General features: G+C 46.9%; 1 protein-coding gene across 2 annotated transcripts in view; it reads right to left on the bottom strand.

The window, feature by feature from the left end:
* The window catches only part of Inpp5d (inositol polyphosphate-5-phosphatase D), a 105,064-nt gene that overhangs the window by 79,215 nt on the left and 9,047 nt on the right, over positions 1 to 16,802 (bottom strand). For both annotated transcript variants that reach the window (NM_019311.2, XM_087567461.1), the window contains 1 exon segment: positions 9,646 to 9,709. In NM_019311.2, coding sequence (NP_062184.2) covers positions 9,646 to 9,709 — 64 coding nt within the window.

The raw sequence follows: 16,802 nt of genomic DNA, 5'->3' as shown, positions 1-16,802 counted from the left end.
CATCATGACTGAATTTTCCAATATTTATTGGTTATCTAATGGGTCCTTGCATGAATCCATTACTATTGAGTACCAAATGGGTACCTGGATGTATCCAGCCAGTATCTATTGAGTACCTACTTGATGCCTGTATGTATCTAGTATTTATTGAGTACCTAGTGAGTGTAGGTGGTTTCCCAGCTCTTCAGTACAAGACAAAGTCTCAGTTCGGTCAGATCCATCCTCAGCTCTCTTATTTTTTTTTTTTTTTTTGGTTCTTTTTTTCGGAGCTGGGGACCGAACCCAGGGCCTTCATCCTCAGCTCTCAGGATGGAGATGGATAGGATAGCCCAAGGGATAGGTCATGAACACAGCTGCTGTGGGAGGCAGAATGGTGATTTCTCCACCTGGTTGGATAGATGTTCATGTCCCCACCTCAGAGCCTGTGAATAAGCTGTCATCCAGCATGAATGAGTTAGGGTTGTTCATGTTCTGCCCTGAGATGGGAAAGGACAGCAGTTAATCAGAATAATCACAGGGCCATGCTGCTGGCATCGTGAGATGTATTGACAGCCATTATTGGTTTGCAGGACATAGGAAGAAGCCATTAGCCAAAGATTTCAGGAGGCCCCTAGATACAGAAAAAGACGAGAAAATGGGTCTCCCCACCCCCCTTTGGAAACCTTCAGAAATGGCAGTGCTCTGCTCATACCTGAGTCCACAGCACAGCCAGCGAGGGCCAGTTTTAGATTTCTGGCCTCTAGAAATACAAGGTGATCAATGTGAATGACTGTACACTATTGAGTTATATCGATTGGCAACTGGCTGTAGCCAGTGGTGAGAGACGTTAGGAAACTAGAACAGGGTACAATGGAGATGGGAGTTGGGCGAACATGGTTTCATATGGGGAGGGCTGGAAAAGAGGCTCTGAGGGTGACGGTGGGGTGGTCAGCCCCAGATGGATCTGCGGAGCCATCTCCCTGGTCCTGTTTCTATTAATTTAAACTTAAACCACTATTCCTTTTCCCTGGATTGTGTGCCCTAAGTCCTTGCCTCCTGAGGAGGCTCACTGAATAGAATCAACGGCAAACCCTAGGTGAAGGCATAGGACCTCCCCTAACCCCTCTATGTCCTCAGGTCTCTCTTAGACATGGCCAATGGTCCAGGTACCAGCCATGACACTATCCCCCCACTTCTGTCTTCCTGGTTCTTCCAAGTAGAGGCATTCTGCCCCAGTGAGCAGGTGCCAGCATTTTCTTTTCCTGGAGACAGGATCGGAGGTCTCCCACTCTGTCTGTGGCCAAGATTAGAAACCAGTCAGGACCCCCTGGCAACTCAGTCTTGGTTCAACTTCCTCCTTGGGCATTCCAGCTGCCTTTCTCCAAACTCCAGAGACTTTGGTGTCTTCTAAGTCTCACCACTGTCTTGCTCTTTTCTATGTCTGGTGTCCCCAGCCCTGTTCCAAATAGGCTGAGGTAGCTGCCTGGGTCACCCTGTACTGGGATGGCAGTTAACCAGCCTCTGGACTTCTGGTGTATTTGCTCCATCATGTAAAGCCAATTATAGTGATATATTGAGCTCTGTGCTTTATGCAGCCACCTCTGTCCGTCCTCAAAACTCCGTGAGAAAGCAAGGCAGCATCCTGTGTGCTAGGATCCTAAGACCTAGCTAAAAGCCTTCTCTGAAAAACGTGGTTGCAGGAGGAACCACCTGGGCAGGACCCAGCAGCCTTGAGCAATGAGACCATGAGGACTCAGGAGGGAGAGCCCACAGGAAGGAAAGGTGAAAGAGCTGCTGGTAAGAGGGTCAGTGGAGAGTGACTAGGTACTGAGGCAAACTCGTCATAGTTGGTATCTCAATACTGAAATGCAGGCCTCCCGTGAGGTAGTTACCGCAGGAGTGAGTCACTGGGGAGAGGAGCCTTCTCAGGGTAGGGAACAACTTAATCACGGGGAGGAAAGCATGTGCCAAAAGGCAATGATCCCAGAGAGCATTGTGGAGACAACTGCAGCAGGGCAAAGTGAATCCTGCTGTCCACTGGGACCTGCAGCTCTTCTGTCTTCACAAACAGACTGAATCCACCGATAGCCATTGGGTTCTTGCTGTGGAGTGGGAAGAGTTTCTCAAAAGTAATAAGGACCACGGCATAAAGTTGAATAGTCGATCACCTTGGCAGGTGGAGGGTGAGGAGTCTGTCCTTTACGTGTGTGTGTGTGTGTGTGTGTGTGTGTGTGTGTGTGTGTGTGTGTGAATATGTTTGTGTGTGTGCAGGCATGTATGTAGAGGCCACAGGTGAATGTGGGGTGACTTCTTCAGTTATTCTCCATTTAATACATTTCTAATTTCAATTTTGTGTGTATGGGTGTTTTACCTACGTATGTCTATGTGCTTTGTAAGCCTGTTGCTTACCAAGGCCAGGAGAGGGGATTAGATCCCTTGAACTTAGAGATACAGATGGCTGTGAGCCAGCAGGTGGGTGCTGGAAATCAAACCCTGGTCACCAGGACGAGTAGCTAGTGCTCCTAACTGCTGAATCGTCCATCTTTCCAGCCCTTTGAGACAGAGTCTCACTGAACCAAGAGCTTATCAACTAGGCTTGACTGGCTGGCCAGGGAACTCCCGGGATCCATTGATTTCTGCCCCTCCCAGTCCCTGCTGGGATTACAGACATGTGTAGCTGTGTGCTTCTTCTTTTATGGACTCTGATCCTACGTTTGTGTGGCCAGCACTTTACTTGGGAGCCACCTCCCAGGGCCATGGCTGGAGGAAATAGTATTTCCTCAGAGCAAAGACTCATCTGTTCAATGCAACTCTGAGTGGCACCTGCTCTGAAGGGCAAACCTGAGATGAGAAACTAAATCATCCCACAGAGAACCAGAAATTGAGACGTCTTCCCAGAGCACAGAGGTTACTAGCATGCTGATTGATTTTTGTACTTCTTTGGATTTGAGTGAGAGAAATAGGATATTGAGGCCACGGACAAGTCGTTGGGAATGTCTGGGTGGCACAGAACTGACCCTGGTAGCATGCACTGGCCTGGACTAAGGAGAGAGGTGTAATAGAGGTTGCAGAATATGGCCTGTGGACTCGTGCAGTGAAACTTGGTGCTCGATATGAAGTGTACACTTTTCTGAGATTTCCCCCCTAGAGTAGACCAAACCTTGTAGGTCAGGCCACTTTCTGCTACAGGTAACAGAAATCCTATATTTAAACACAGTGGAATCATCTCACTGACAGGAAGCCCATGGGCTGGCCAGCTCCTAGGTTAGTGCTGTGCAGCTAATCCAATCGCTCATTTCATCTTTCTGCTCTGCCATCTGCATGACCTCATTCTCCAGTAACCTTTTCTCATGGCCACAAAGCAGCAGTAGCAACTCCAGTTATCTTATCCTAGTTGGCAGAATGGTGGGAGCCATTTTGTCTTGTGTCTGTTTCTAAGAAAGACTTTTATTAGACACCCCACGGAGTCCCTCCCCTCTGCAACTGAGTACTGTTGCCTGGTCTTAGCCCATCAATGCTTAGTGTCAGCTCTGTGCTCTGTGGGAGAAGAAAACAAAAAAACGAAGCAGACCATAGCATTCTGGGACATGGAGAATTATGGGAAAGGGATATGGCTGTAGGTGTGTTAGAGATGAGGAGAAAAGGATAGTCATTTAGAAGCAGAGACTGCAGATAGTAAATACTCCCTGCCCCCAGACACCTGGGAATGGATTAATTTCCCTCAGGCACACAGGAGAAGGGGAAGTGAGGGGTGTGTGTGTGTGTGTGTGTGTGTGTGTCTGTCTGTCTGTCTGTCTGTCTGTCTGTCTGTCTCTGAGAGTAAGAGTGCTCGAGAAGGCAAACGAGGGAGAGATTTGGCTTTCTCAGTAGAATCTGAGAAAATAAAGCAGATAAACTGGCTTTTAAAAAAGAAAGTCAAGGGGGCTGGGGATTTAGCTCAGTGGTAGAGCGCTTACCTAGGAAGCGCAAGGCCCTGGGTTCGGTCCCCAGCTCCGGGGAAAAAAAAAAAAAAAAAAAAAAGAACCAAAAAAAGAAAATAAAAAAAACAATCAATCAAGAAAAAACTTTGCCTCAAGGAAAGACCTGAGTTGTAAAGTGAGCAAGGTCAGCAGCACCCAGACGTTTGCCACAGGAGGAAAAGGACACAGGGAACAGACAGCAATGTCCTTCTCTCTACCAGAACTGGCATGAGCTGGCCTTGGGTTGGTGCTTGGGACTCAGTCATACTACATTTTCAAAGGCTACAGAACTACACCTCTGGGGGATGCTGAAGGAAAACTTGGCCCCAAGAATTTCCCTTTTAAATATGAACCCAGCTGCAAGACGTTTTGAGACAGTCAGAGGCTTAGAAAATAGTTCTATGTTTACCGCAGATAGAAAAAATTAAAACAAAATTAAAACGCAGGACCCCAGAATATGGCCGCAGCGACACAAAGGGGTCTCCTTGTCCTCACGTGGCCATGCTAGCCCCTGAGCCTGCTCTGCCCTCTTCCTTGTGCAACCTCAGGAAGTGTGTGTTTGAGCCACATCCTTTGCCCAGAGGCTCAGACGGAATCTTTATTTCACTTGGTGACCACTCAGAACAATAACAGCTGCCACCCGCTTCCTGAACTTCATAACGAAGACTCAACCGTTCACCCTCCCCGACGCTTGTGACAGGCCAGCTCTTAGAACGTGGTTTTGTTCCTTCTCCAGATGCGTGCTGCCCAGAGCAATGTGACAGACATCGCCAGGCACCAGGAACTTGAGTCACGCGTCTGATCTACATAGATCACGGCAGGCGTCTGGCTAGCGGGGTTTTCCTTCTGTCTGAAAAAGTAACCTCGGCGACTGTGGGAAAGATCGTTTCAAAGTCCCACTTCTCAACATGCATGAAAACCCACGGTACCCCAGCTTTCGCCGTCCTTATCCCCAACACTGCCAACTCAGTCGAGGCAGGAAGTTCGTTTCGTAGAGATATTTGTGTGACGGAATCGTGAGCCGGGCTATTTTTTCTTCATAGGAAGTATCAGGCAGCAAGTGACGTCCAGAGACCCCTGTTCCCTTCAGTGGTGGGCCTGGTTAGGGGTATCATGTCTAAAGGCTGCTCAGAGATCTGCAGCCTCCTTAGACACAAAGCAGTTGTCTGTTAACACTTCCTGTCCTGCCTTAGACCCTCCCTTTTTTCCCAGGGAGGAGAGCTTCTCCAAAAGGCAGCAACTGGGAGAACAGCTCACTTTGAAGTCAGCAGCCCAAGATGGACGCCATTTCCCTGAGGGAAGAGTCACTTCCTGTGTAGTCTCAGGAAAGACCCAGGTATTCACACGAACCCCGTGTCTAGGCATGAGAACCCGGGGCCGGACGGGCTGAGCATGCTGCCTGCCTCTGGCCTCACACAGTACCCAGAGGATGTCCACATGAACTTTAATTCAGAAGCTTCTCTGTGTCTGAGGATCTGCTTTAGAACCGTTTCACGGCGTCTGCTGTCGCTGCGGATCCTTGCTTCCGTGCGCGATCGCTGCGGATCCTTGCTTCCGTGCACGATCGCTGCGGATCCTTGCTTCCGTCCGCAGAGCAGAGCCTTGGATAGACATCCTCCACAGCCCTGACAGAAGACTTCCATCTTCACTCACCCTCTATCACCGTCGGCTATGCAGCTTCCTGCCCTGCACTCATCTCTCTTCCTTTGTAGAAACTGTACCTACCACGTCCACAGCCTTCCTCTTTCTTGACTGCTCCTTCTTTCATCATCTTTCCCTCGATCTCACCATTCCTTTTCTTTGTATCTTCCTGTTTCCTCCCAGTATACTATTCTCGGCATCTCTTTCCCTCCCATTTTCTCCCATTCTTTTCTCGCCTTGCAGATTGAGGAAGTACATGTGGCTGTCTCCCTTCTTACCACGAATCGGACATGGACGTCTCCTTACTAAGAACAAGGACAGTAAAGGTAGCAACAGCCTCCATGTAGACTCCCCAGACCCTTCATCCATGAACAGAATTGGGACCACAGCAGGGGAAATGTAATGTTCTATCTTCCTGTTTGGTCTCCTCGAAGTCCCTGAACAAAGCCACGTGGCTGCAAAATCCTGAATGCATGGGACAGGCAGCCAAGTGATATTCATGATCAAATACCAACCAAATAGGTCAAAGAGACCACTGCCCTGCCTCCCATCCATGACACAGTCATGGGATCCATCTTGCCCAAGTGTTTCAGCACCCATTCATGCCTAGAAACATATTCTAAGCCCCAAGAAAGGAGACTTAGCTTGGAAGCAGGGTTGTGAGCTCTAGTATCTACAGGTGCCAAACATTTACGTGTTAAACAAGAGAATCAATGAAGCTCTACCGCTAGCCTTCCCATTTCTGACTTTGTAGGTCTATAAATGATGGAGTCAGAGCCGAGTCAGCCAGTGGACCCTCTGGATCATGAGATACAGACTGACCTTAGGAAAGAATGAGGGTGGAATGGATGTTTTGACAAGGATCTCCCACGAGAGGAGGTGGGGTCGTGAAGGCTCTTGGTGTGCCGGCGTGCAACGCCTCAGCCTAGCTCCTGCTGCTGCTGACACTAAGCAGGCTCAGGTATAAGGACTGAGTTTTACAGAAACTGTGGCTAAGCTCAGGAAAGAATGCAGGTTTTGCTTCAACATGAAAAGAGGAACTGGAGTTAAAATAAGCAGAGACCAGTACCAACACTTCCTGAAGGGCATTTCTGACTTGGCTTCACTGGGTCTGAGCTTTGATTTGCTCCTCAGTAGTCCCATGCCATCATTTGGTTTAGCATGTATGCTGTGTGCTCTCTACAAGTGCATGCGTGTATGTGTGCACATATATGTGCATGTGTGCTGGTCTCAATCTCACTATGCAGCTAAGGACTTTTGATCCCCTTACTTTTCCCCCACATGCTAAGATTACAGGTATGTGCTACTATGCCAGGTGTTAAGCAGTACTAGGGAACTGAACCATAGTCTGCTCAGGCTGGACAGGCTCTACCAATTGAGCAACATCTCCAGTCACTTGTGAATGTGTGGTGTTTTGTTGTTGTTTGCTTGTTTGTTTGTTTGTTTGTTTATAGGACAAGACATCTTTATAGGTAAGGGCTTCCCCAGACCACGTAGGTCCATGGCTTCCTGTCCCTTAGCTGGTATAGGTGACCAAGAAGGTCCTAGGTCAAGTGCAAGACTGGAAACAATTATGTCCAGCAAGGCAATAACTTCTGTAAAAACTGCCTGCTCACTTCTCTGGCTGAGGCGGGCATAGGAGGCAATGCTCTGCCTCCATCCAGGTACCTGCTTCCTAAGAGCCAAGCAACAGAGAGCTCGGTAGCCTGTGAGTGGGTCAGGCAAAGAAAGCTAATTGGTATCTGAGCCAATCGGATTCCCTCTGGTGACCTAAGAAGGGCAGTGCTATCAGCAGGGAGGAGCAACCCACAGAGAAGAGCTGACCCACTGAGGTAGAACCCAGCCAGGGCTCCAGATGCTCTGGTCCCAAGCCCTGGGTTTCTCTAGTGTCCTCCTGCCCACTAAGAACAGTAGACCCTTGCAAAAACCAGTCAGAGGGACCCCTAAAGCACACTGAAGCTCCTAGTCCCACTGAAAGACTGTGGTCATTTATGGGGTCACAGGAAGCCACGGAAGCAAGAGTGACGAGAACATGGGCACAAACTCCAGACAGGCGGAGTGACAGGTTTACAAGCTGTGGGCACAAACCCTCAACAAGAAGCCACAGAGTCACCTCTTTCCCAGTCATACTTAAAGTTTTCATCACTTTGAAGGAACAGAAGAAACCACAAAAGGGGGAGAAAGATCAAAGACGCCGACTCACTTTTAACTTAAGAGAGTTGACTCCTAGCGGGAAGCCACCTGCCAAGGACGCCATGCCACCAGGCAAAGTTCACACAGTCCATGGTTTTGGATAAAATGTAGAGACCATGAAGGCCCACTACGTGCCTAAGAGACCTCCCCTGAGCCAGCCATGTCCTCAGAAGCTTGTGGAGTTCACGTCTCAGAAAGTATTCAGATGACGAACATCTGCCAACCTTAAAAAGAGCGTTTGCTTACACGTACTCAGATCTGTTCTGGTGATTTCCACAGATGACTGGACTTGGACAGGGAGTCCCTGACCCATAGACTACACCTTCCAGCCAACCCTCCTTCCATTCTGGTGCTCATGCCGTGCAGTAGAGCTGTTACGCCAGCCCACACTGGTCCACACCGGCCCCTCCCATGCAGCTCAGTATGAGCAGACTCTCCCTAGAAGGAAGTTTTGCCACATCTGGATGGAACTGGTCCCCATTCGAGTCCCACTCTCTGGATGAAGCGGCTGGTGGAAGGACTGAGGTGACTTCCTTTGAATTCCATTATGAGTTGCTGCCTTGCAAGGCTTACCCTCTGTTCATAACTTCTCCCTCTTCAATGTTTCTGGAAGCTTTTGCCTGGGGACTGCCTTTCATCAAGGTGGCTGCCAGTCTACCTCTTTGACCTAAACAAATCATCGTTCCCTTCACCAACGTGCCTCGCCTCTCCCTTCCCACTCCTTTCTTTTCAGCAAAACCCTGGAGACTCTGTTCCTTGTTGTTCTGAGGACAGGAGGCCTAGATGCTCGCCCTCCCTTACTGCACTGTTCACACAGAGGTGTCCCACATGTGGCTGTGGCTCTTACTATGGTCGCTGTGAACTTAGTGACGCACAGCCTCCTCCTCTACAGAGGACACCAAGGTTGTCACCTCCTTTCTGCAAACACCCACACTTTCCTAACAAAGCCAGGCAAAAACTAACTTCCTTGCCTTCCACATCACTAAGCTGTCATACACCATGTCAGACAGACCAGGCCCCTGTGTTTGTTACAAACTCTGCAAATGTGGTTCTCCCAGGCTTTGGCACTGCTGATTTTTTTTCTTTTTCTTTTTTTTTTTTTTTTTTTTTTCGGGGCTGGGGACTGAACCCAGGACCTTGCGCTTCCTAGGCAAGCGCTCTACCACTGAGCCAAACCCCCAACCCCAATACTGCTGATTTTTTATTTGTTTGTTTGTTTCCCTTTTAAAGTCTAGCTGTGGATAGCAGATGGTTCAGTGGTAAAGGCACTTGCCACTCAAGCCTCAGGATTTGAGTTCAATCCCCAGAACACGCATGGCAGAAAGACAGAACTAGTTCTTACAAGTTGTCCTTTGACCTCTACATACACACTGTGGCATAACCCGTAAATCAACCAACCAACCAACCAACCAATACGTTTATCTATGGCTTTGTATATTTTGTCTTTTTACAGTGAATTCAGATGCCATGACAGATACAGCGGGCAGAAGGGAGCTACAGAAATTTAAAGGCATTAACTCATTTGTCTTTCTTGCAAGTTCACCTCCCTCTGCTGCTTCCTGGACCACGGACACTGGCTCATCTGTGGTAGCCAAACAAAATAATGGATCAAGGCATAGACACTGGCTTGGTTTTCCTTCACCGCTATGTCCTTTTCTCAGCCAGGGCCACCAACAATCTTTGGTATGCGTGACTATCATCTTATGACGGTCATCTATGAAGAGTCAGTTATTCGCTCAGTTCCCTAGACACACAGCTTTGGAGGAAGCTAAGCTCTACCAAGTCCTCACATTGAGACAACTCGGGCCACCTGTTTCTCCTTTCTCTTTTTCATTTTTCTCTCAGAGAAAGCACGAGTCAGGTGGGGACTTACCTGAACAGTGAATTTATCGTCCTCATTGGGCAGAATCCTGTAAGTGTAAACGCAATTCCGGAACCTAAAATAAATCAAAGATGGCATTAGAAACCACGCAGGAAAACAGAGAGCCAGAGAGAACAGGGCTGTCTGACACAGCTTGTGGAGTCTGCGTACAAAACCTGTAAATGCCGGGGTTGATGGTGTTCCAAGGCTGAGTTGAACCTGATGTCTCACAGTCCTGCGTACAGCACTGCTTCCCCACCCGCCCTCAGCACACCAAGAGTGGCCATGGGTGTATCATTTATGTCACTGCTAGATAGCTATGTTGTCTGATTGGAATGTTCCATCATCTAGAGAGGCTTCCTCGACTCCTCAGATGCTACACTGTCAAAGAGAATGGAGCAAGAGACATGTGCAAAGAGCCAAAACCCCCAGGAGCTCAGCAAGATCCATATCATGATGAACAGTTCTTAGCTACAACTGCAGAGGGAGCAAGCACATGGGCCAAGGTGAGGCTACCAGTACCGACCTACTGCTGAGACCTCATTCCCCCTACTTGGCTCCTCCCCCTGGACTCCTTGCTTGATGGCTTCCTTCTTCCTGCAATGAGCCCTATCTCTCCAGACACTGAGATTTGTACTGGGTTGGAGAGCTCTGGCTCTTTTTGTAGAGGAAGTGCCAACTAGCCCAGAGCTCCTTCTCTTTCAAGAAGCGCTATGTTCTTGGTTTTGGAATCCCAGGCCCCTTCCTACAATCTCTGAAAGGAAGAACTTATTAAAACTGAGGATCCTCTGGGAAGGGGCCATAGGTGACCAGTCTCCAGCCATCTAGTATCTCGTAGCATAGTGGCCATGGGGGGGGGGGCTGGTGGTGGCCTCAGGAGTCCATTGGCCCCACAGCTAAGCATGGCAGGCTGTGAGCAGTTTTGGGAAACATTACCATCACCATCATTATTGAAATCCTGCTAGAATGGCCTCTTACCCATTTTCCTTCATTTGAGGTTCTCATGAACAATGAAAGTCAGGTACCCATATTGACAAAATATGGGGGAGGGAGAGGGGGGGTAGAACCTATCAACAACACAATACTTCCAATTTAGAAACAAGAGTTAGGGAGGCTGGAGGGAAGTGTCAGTAGTTAAGAGCACTTGATACTCTTCCAAGAGGACCTGGGTACTGTTCCCATTACCCACATGGAGGCCTGCACCCAACTTTAATTCTAGTTCCAAAGGATCCAGCAGCCTCTTCTAGCCTCCACAAACACTACATGCACATAATACACATAAATACATGCAGGAAATAAACTCAAAATATAAAAATAAACCTCACAAAAAGTCACTTAACCCCTTCCACATGCCACACAGCACTACAATTTCATGTATGTTATTATTTAACTCAGTTTAAACATTTTATATTGAGGCCTGGGTGCATGGCTCGATTGGTAGCGTTTGCTTAACATTCATGAAGCCCCAAGCTCAGTTCCCATCATAAACCAGGCATGGTGACACGCACCTGTAATCCCAGTACTCAGGAGGTGGAAGCAAGAGGATCAGAAGTTCAAAGTTATCCTTAGCTATATAGGGAGCTGGAGGCCAGCCTGGGTTATGTGAGACTGTCTCAAAAACCAAAAACCAAAAAGAGTATATGTTAAAAAAAAAGCCACACACAGAAGATATGAAATGAAAAAAAAAAACTCCTCCATCCCATGAATTCCTCAGACTTATTCTTATTTGTAAAATATTTAAAAAGTCATGCATACAAGATTGTATATATACATATATATATTTAATTTTTTAATATATAAAATTATATTGTTTAACTATTCTAAAGTTTGCTTTCTTCATAAATTATCATCAAGGTCTTTCACATTGTGGTGGTTTCAATGAGAATGGCCCCACAGGCTTATAGGTTTGAACACTTGGTCCCCAGTTGGTAAAACTGTTTGGGAAGGATTAGGAGGTATAGCGTTGTTGGTGAGGTGTGTTACTGGGCGTAGACATTGACATTTCAAAAGGATCAGGATGCAAGTTCTCAGCTACCTGCCTGCTTCCATGTTCCCTGCCCTGGTAATCATGGACTCTAACCCTCAGAATGATCATGGACTATGAATCCTAAGACAGCCTTTCTTTTATAAGTTGTCTTGGTCATGGTGCCTCTTCATAGCAATAGGGAAGTAACCAAGACTCATGACAGAGATGGTTTGTTGATATCCTCAGCAATTTTTTTCCTGTTTTTCAGATCTGGGGACCGAACCCAGGGCCTTGCGCTTGCTAGGCAAGCGCTCTACCACTGAGCTAAATCCCCAACCCCTATCCTCAGCATTTTACCACACACATGTACTATCATGCCCTTGACCAGGGGGGACCTGGTGGTAGTAGTTATTTGGAATGTTTTGCCTGTATAAGATGTTGCAGTATACAAACATCCATGTGTACATGGCTACATCTGTGTGTGCATACATAGCTACATCCATGTGTATATACATGGTTACATTCCTGCATCTATGGCTGCCTCCCTGTGTACCCACATGACTACATCATGTGTATATGCATGGTTACATCCATGCATACATGACTACATCTGTGTATATATACATGGCTACATATGTGTATATATACATGGCTACATCCATGTACATACATAGTTACATTCATCCATACATGGCTACATCTGTGTTTATATATGTGGCTACATCTGTGTGTACATACATAACTACATCCGTGCATACATACATGGTTACATCCATGCATCTATAGCTACATCCGTGTGTACATACATGGCTGAAGTCTTTGCTTTAGTTTCCTCATTGTAAAAGGGAGATGATAACAATGCCATATCTACTAGTTGCTGGGAAGACTAAATGCATCCATGTATTGAAAGCCTTTAAAACAGTGCCTGGCTCACACTGGTCACATGTGTCAGGGTTTCCTAGTTACTGTGGATAAACAACTAACTAGACAGAGTCAACCAGACAAAAAGACATAGGCATTTTACAAACATGCATGCATAGACACACACACTTTTATGTAGCCTAGGTCGGCTTCTAACTCAAGATAATCCCCCTGCTTCAGCCTCCTAGTGCTAGGATGTCAGGTGTAAGCCACCATGTCTTGCTGGCATTTTATGTTCTGATGAAGACTGGCAGCTGCCATCCAGCGAGGCTGTCGGTTTTTATTTCCTCCTAACGGATATGAGAGTGTCTACTTCCCCACACGCTGCTGACTGGCTTATCAGATCTCTTAATCTTTTCAAATCTGAGAGTGGGAGAACAATGACAGCTCGCCTTAATTTGCCTCTCCTGTGAGAAAGGTTTGGTTTGTTCTTGTTCTTGGCTGTTTCTGTTTCTTTTTCTTTGAATTCCTTTCTATGTCTTTGTCTTTTTCTTTCTTTCTGTGCTTATTATCAGACAAGACTCTGATCTATGCTACCATGGATTTCGATATTTATTTCAACAAGGTTTGTTGGTTACCTTCTGTAGCCGTACACATTTACATTTTAATGTGGCCAGCTTTATAATCTTTTCCTTTACTGTCTTGAATTCATATATACTTAAAGAAAATTTGGGGCAATGCTTTTGGGAGATTTCATGACTTTGTTGCTTCATTCCCCATGGCAAAGCTTCTCTCAAGAGCTCTTCTGGTTCTAGTTCCAACTTACTGGTCCCCCCCCCCCAAGCCCAACCTATTCCAAGGACCAGGTCGATATCACCACCATCTGGCCTGACATCATGTCACCTCTCAGAGAAATCAATGGAACACAAGAATCCTCACCACGCCCACTCATCCATCCCATGGCTCCTAGGCTTAACCCAGTACAGAGCCAGTTCTGCCCTGCTCTGCCCTGGCCTTACCTCTCAGGAGCCCTGACCCTTCCTCCCAAGCAAAGGAGGGAGCGTGAGAATGACTTTCTTGACTGAGGGCAGCTACTTACAGAATAGCCCCAAGGAGCCAGCAAAACACATGGGCTCCTAGACAGAAAGAAAGGACAGAGAGATAAAGATGTGGTTGCTCCAAACAGAAAAAACCCTTAATTTAATCAAGTGTAGGAGAAAAGCTCACTGGCCTTTTCAAAGATAGTTTAGAAACTGAAACAAAGAAACAGCCTCACATGACTAAGGACAAAATCAGAACTAAGCACAACTGGAGCAGCTTAGGTGACCGTGCCTGGGCACTGTCAATATTCAGACAGCATCATAACCATCACCCTTATGGAAACATTAGTACAAAATTAAGTTTTAAAGCATTCTGGAGCCTCCATAGGGAGGCTAGCAGCTCTTACCAGCAGCTGTCCCTCTCCCCTGGTCTTATGTACAGTATATACCCATATATGTATGTGTGCACAGGCCAACTCATGTGCATAGGCATGATACATGTGCCAACATGAGCACACACATAATATATGCCACGTGCTCATATGGATGTCTAACACACGTCTACACACATACAGAATATCACAGCTAAATGTTAAAATCAGGCTGTGCATGTGAGAGGCTCTGAATCTGATCCCTGATCCCATAGGGAGAAAATCTTACGTTGAAAGCAAAGATCAGCAGGTAAATTCTGTTTGACAAGTGCTTCGCCACACCACGCTCTGTTCATTGCTCTTCGGGGATGATAACACATCTGCCCTGTCCTTGTCCGCTCTTCTCAGCAATTTGGTGACAATATGGGGTGGCTAACATTAGTTCTCAGCTATGATTCTTCTCTGCCACCTCACTCCATTTGTCAAGAAAATTCCCAAATCCTCATTGAAGACCCAGACCAGGGCAGACCTTCTTTAAAGGACAGTCCCCATTCTTGAGGGAAGGAGTACTAAGGGTAGAATTCCTGCTTGACTCCTTCCATTGGTGCCCAGGGACAGATGTCTGTCCTAAGCTGATCCTGGAGGAGGAGAAGTGGGAAGTTGCCTTTGCCGGGGTGAGAGGTGGGTGAGGGGTGGGGGCTGTCTCTGGACAATCCTGAAATGGCATGGAAAGTTGTGTTTCGACATGGGAAGAGGGGATAGTCACATGGGAATGGAAAACTGGTCAAGTCTGATGATGATTCCTGGCTAAACAATATCAACAGAGCCCAGCAACACCTGTCACCACAGTGAGCTTCACAGAGAGTCAGAAAACGGGCACCAGGCTTTGTCTCAGTCCATGTTCTGTGCTTGGAATTGCTTGGGACTCTAGCTATGTGTCGATTCTGATTTGTAGAAAACACTCTTTGCATGCATTTTCCTCTTTTCTTGGCTAAATGCTGCACACTTCTGGGCAGGATGGGTAGAAAACAGTCAAAATGGAGAGACTGCATCCATGAAGCCATCTAGAATTGGGTGTGGTCCTGGCCTCCTACCACCTACAGCATTTGGGAGGCTGAAGCAGGAGGATGGAGAGTTCAAAGCCAACCTGGGCTACATAGTGACCCTGTCCCTGTGCACCAATAAAGAGGGAAGGCAAGACATGTTGTCTAACACAGAATCAGAGAAAATGTACCTAAGCCCCAGGAAGCAAGAGAACACGAGTCATGGGGCTAAGAGTCAATGTATTCACAGAGGCCAAACCCTGCTTACTTGGGCTTCTCCAAAAGAGAGAAAACAGGGAGAGGGTTCAGGTGTCCAACAAGTGAGAGGTGGAGGAGAGACAGAGAGAGAACCCTCCTCAGTAGGAGGGACCCAAGTGGTCACTCTTGACCTAAAGCTTTAAGCAAATACATGGGAGTAAGGCTCCAGGAAGTGAGCCCTCTGTCTGGCAGAGTTACTGCCCTGCCCAGTGCTGCATGGGTCTTGTTGGTTTGTGGGATCTTTCATCCCCATTGCTCTTGCTCTTGGTCTTGGTCTTTTTCTTCTTTCCCTCCCTTCCTTCCTTCCTTCCTTCCTTCCTTCCTTCCTTCCTTCCTTCCTTCCTTCCTTTGATAAGATAATTTGGGCAAAAATAGACTTCTGGTCCTAAAAGAAGCTATCTTCCCCCAACCCCCAGTTGTCAGAAAAAGAAGAATCTCCAGACCTGTGAAAATATATCACCACTCAAAAGAGGGGCCCCACCCAACAAAGAATATAAAGGAGCTATCTCTATTTTAAATAAACTCATTGTTCCAAAACAGCACGGGGAAGCTCAGGCGGGTATCTGCATTCCCAGAACCCACATGTCCCAATTCCATTCTGGTGCTTGTAATAAAATGCCTTGACCAAAAGGCAACTCGGTGGTAGGGTGTGTGAGATTCTCCTTATGGTAGACATTTTCTTCTTCCAACGGTCTCCACTATATGACTTTAAAAATACTGGCCAGTGTAATGAGCTATGGAATTTGAGAAAGTGGTTGTAAGCACTTGGTTGCAAACACTGAGATCCTGATTTGTAGGTGATATGAAGGCCTATTCAGAAAAGTTAGGGCTGGGAGTGGTTAAGGGCACCCATTGTGCAAGCATAAAGACCTGAGTTCAGATCCCCCGAAGCCCAGGTAAAAAAGCAGGGTAGAGAGCCTGTATGGTGGTATGTGCCTTAAATACCAGATTTGGGAAATTAGGCCCATCTCTGTGAGTTCTAAACCAGCCAAGGATACATAGTGAGGCCCTGTCTCAAAATTTAAGAGAATCGAGGTGTGGTCACCCACATCTGTAACTCCAGTGCTGGGGTGGGGGTGGGAGTGTGGCAGAGACAGAAGGTTTGCCAAAAATCAACAAGCCTCATGCTTAATGAGGAATCCTGTCTCAAGGAAACAAGGCAGAGAGTGATGGATCAGGATTCAGGCGTCCTCACCTAACCTCCCACGCAGAGGCAAACACAAGCATGCGTGCACACACATCTGTGCACATGAATGGTATCACACATCACAGATAACAGATTTATTTAAAAAGAAAAGAAAAGAGAAGCAGCTGAAATATGAATGAGTAATGGCCAAAGAGGGGGACAGAATAAAAGGTGAAAGCACAAAATTCTATGCAGGCAACTGCTTATCATGAACCAGTAACTATGGGGGAAATGTGTCATTCACAACAGTAACAAAAACATAAAAGTCATCAGCAGAGACCCAGACAAGAAACACTCAGGGTCTGTATGAAAAAATATTACACAATCCAAGAGATAACACAATAAGACTGTCAAGCTCACGGCTAACATTAGGATTTCCTGCCTTTCCAGTAAAAGTCACGACAGCAAGTTTTGTCCTCATTGAGAAATATTACTCTCTGGTTT

This window comes from Rattus norvegicus, chromosome 9 (genome assembly GCF_021556685.1).
Source record: "Rattus norvegicus strain SHRSP/BbbUtx chromosome 9, alternate assembly SHRSP_T2T, whole genome shotgun sequence".
NCBI classification, from domain to species: Eukaryota; Metazoa; Chordata; class Mammalia; order Rodentia; family Muridae; genus Rattus; species Rattus norvegicus.
This window is presented reverse-complemented; position numbering and strand designations above follow the sequence as displayed.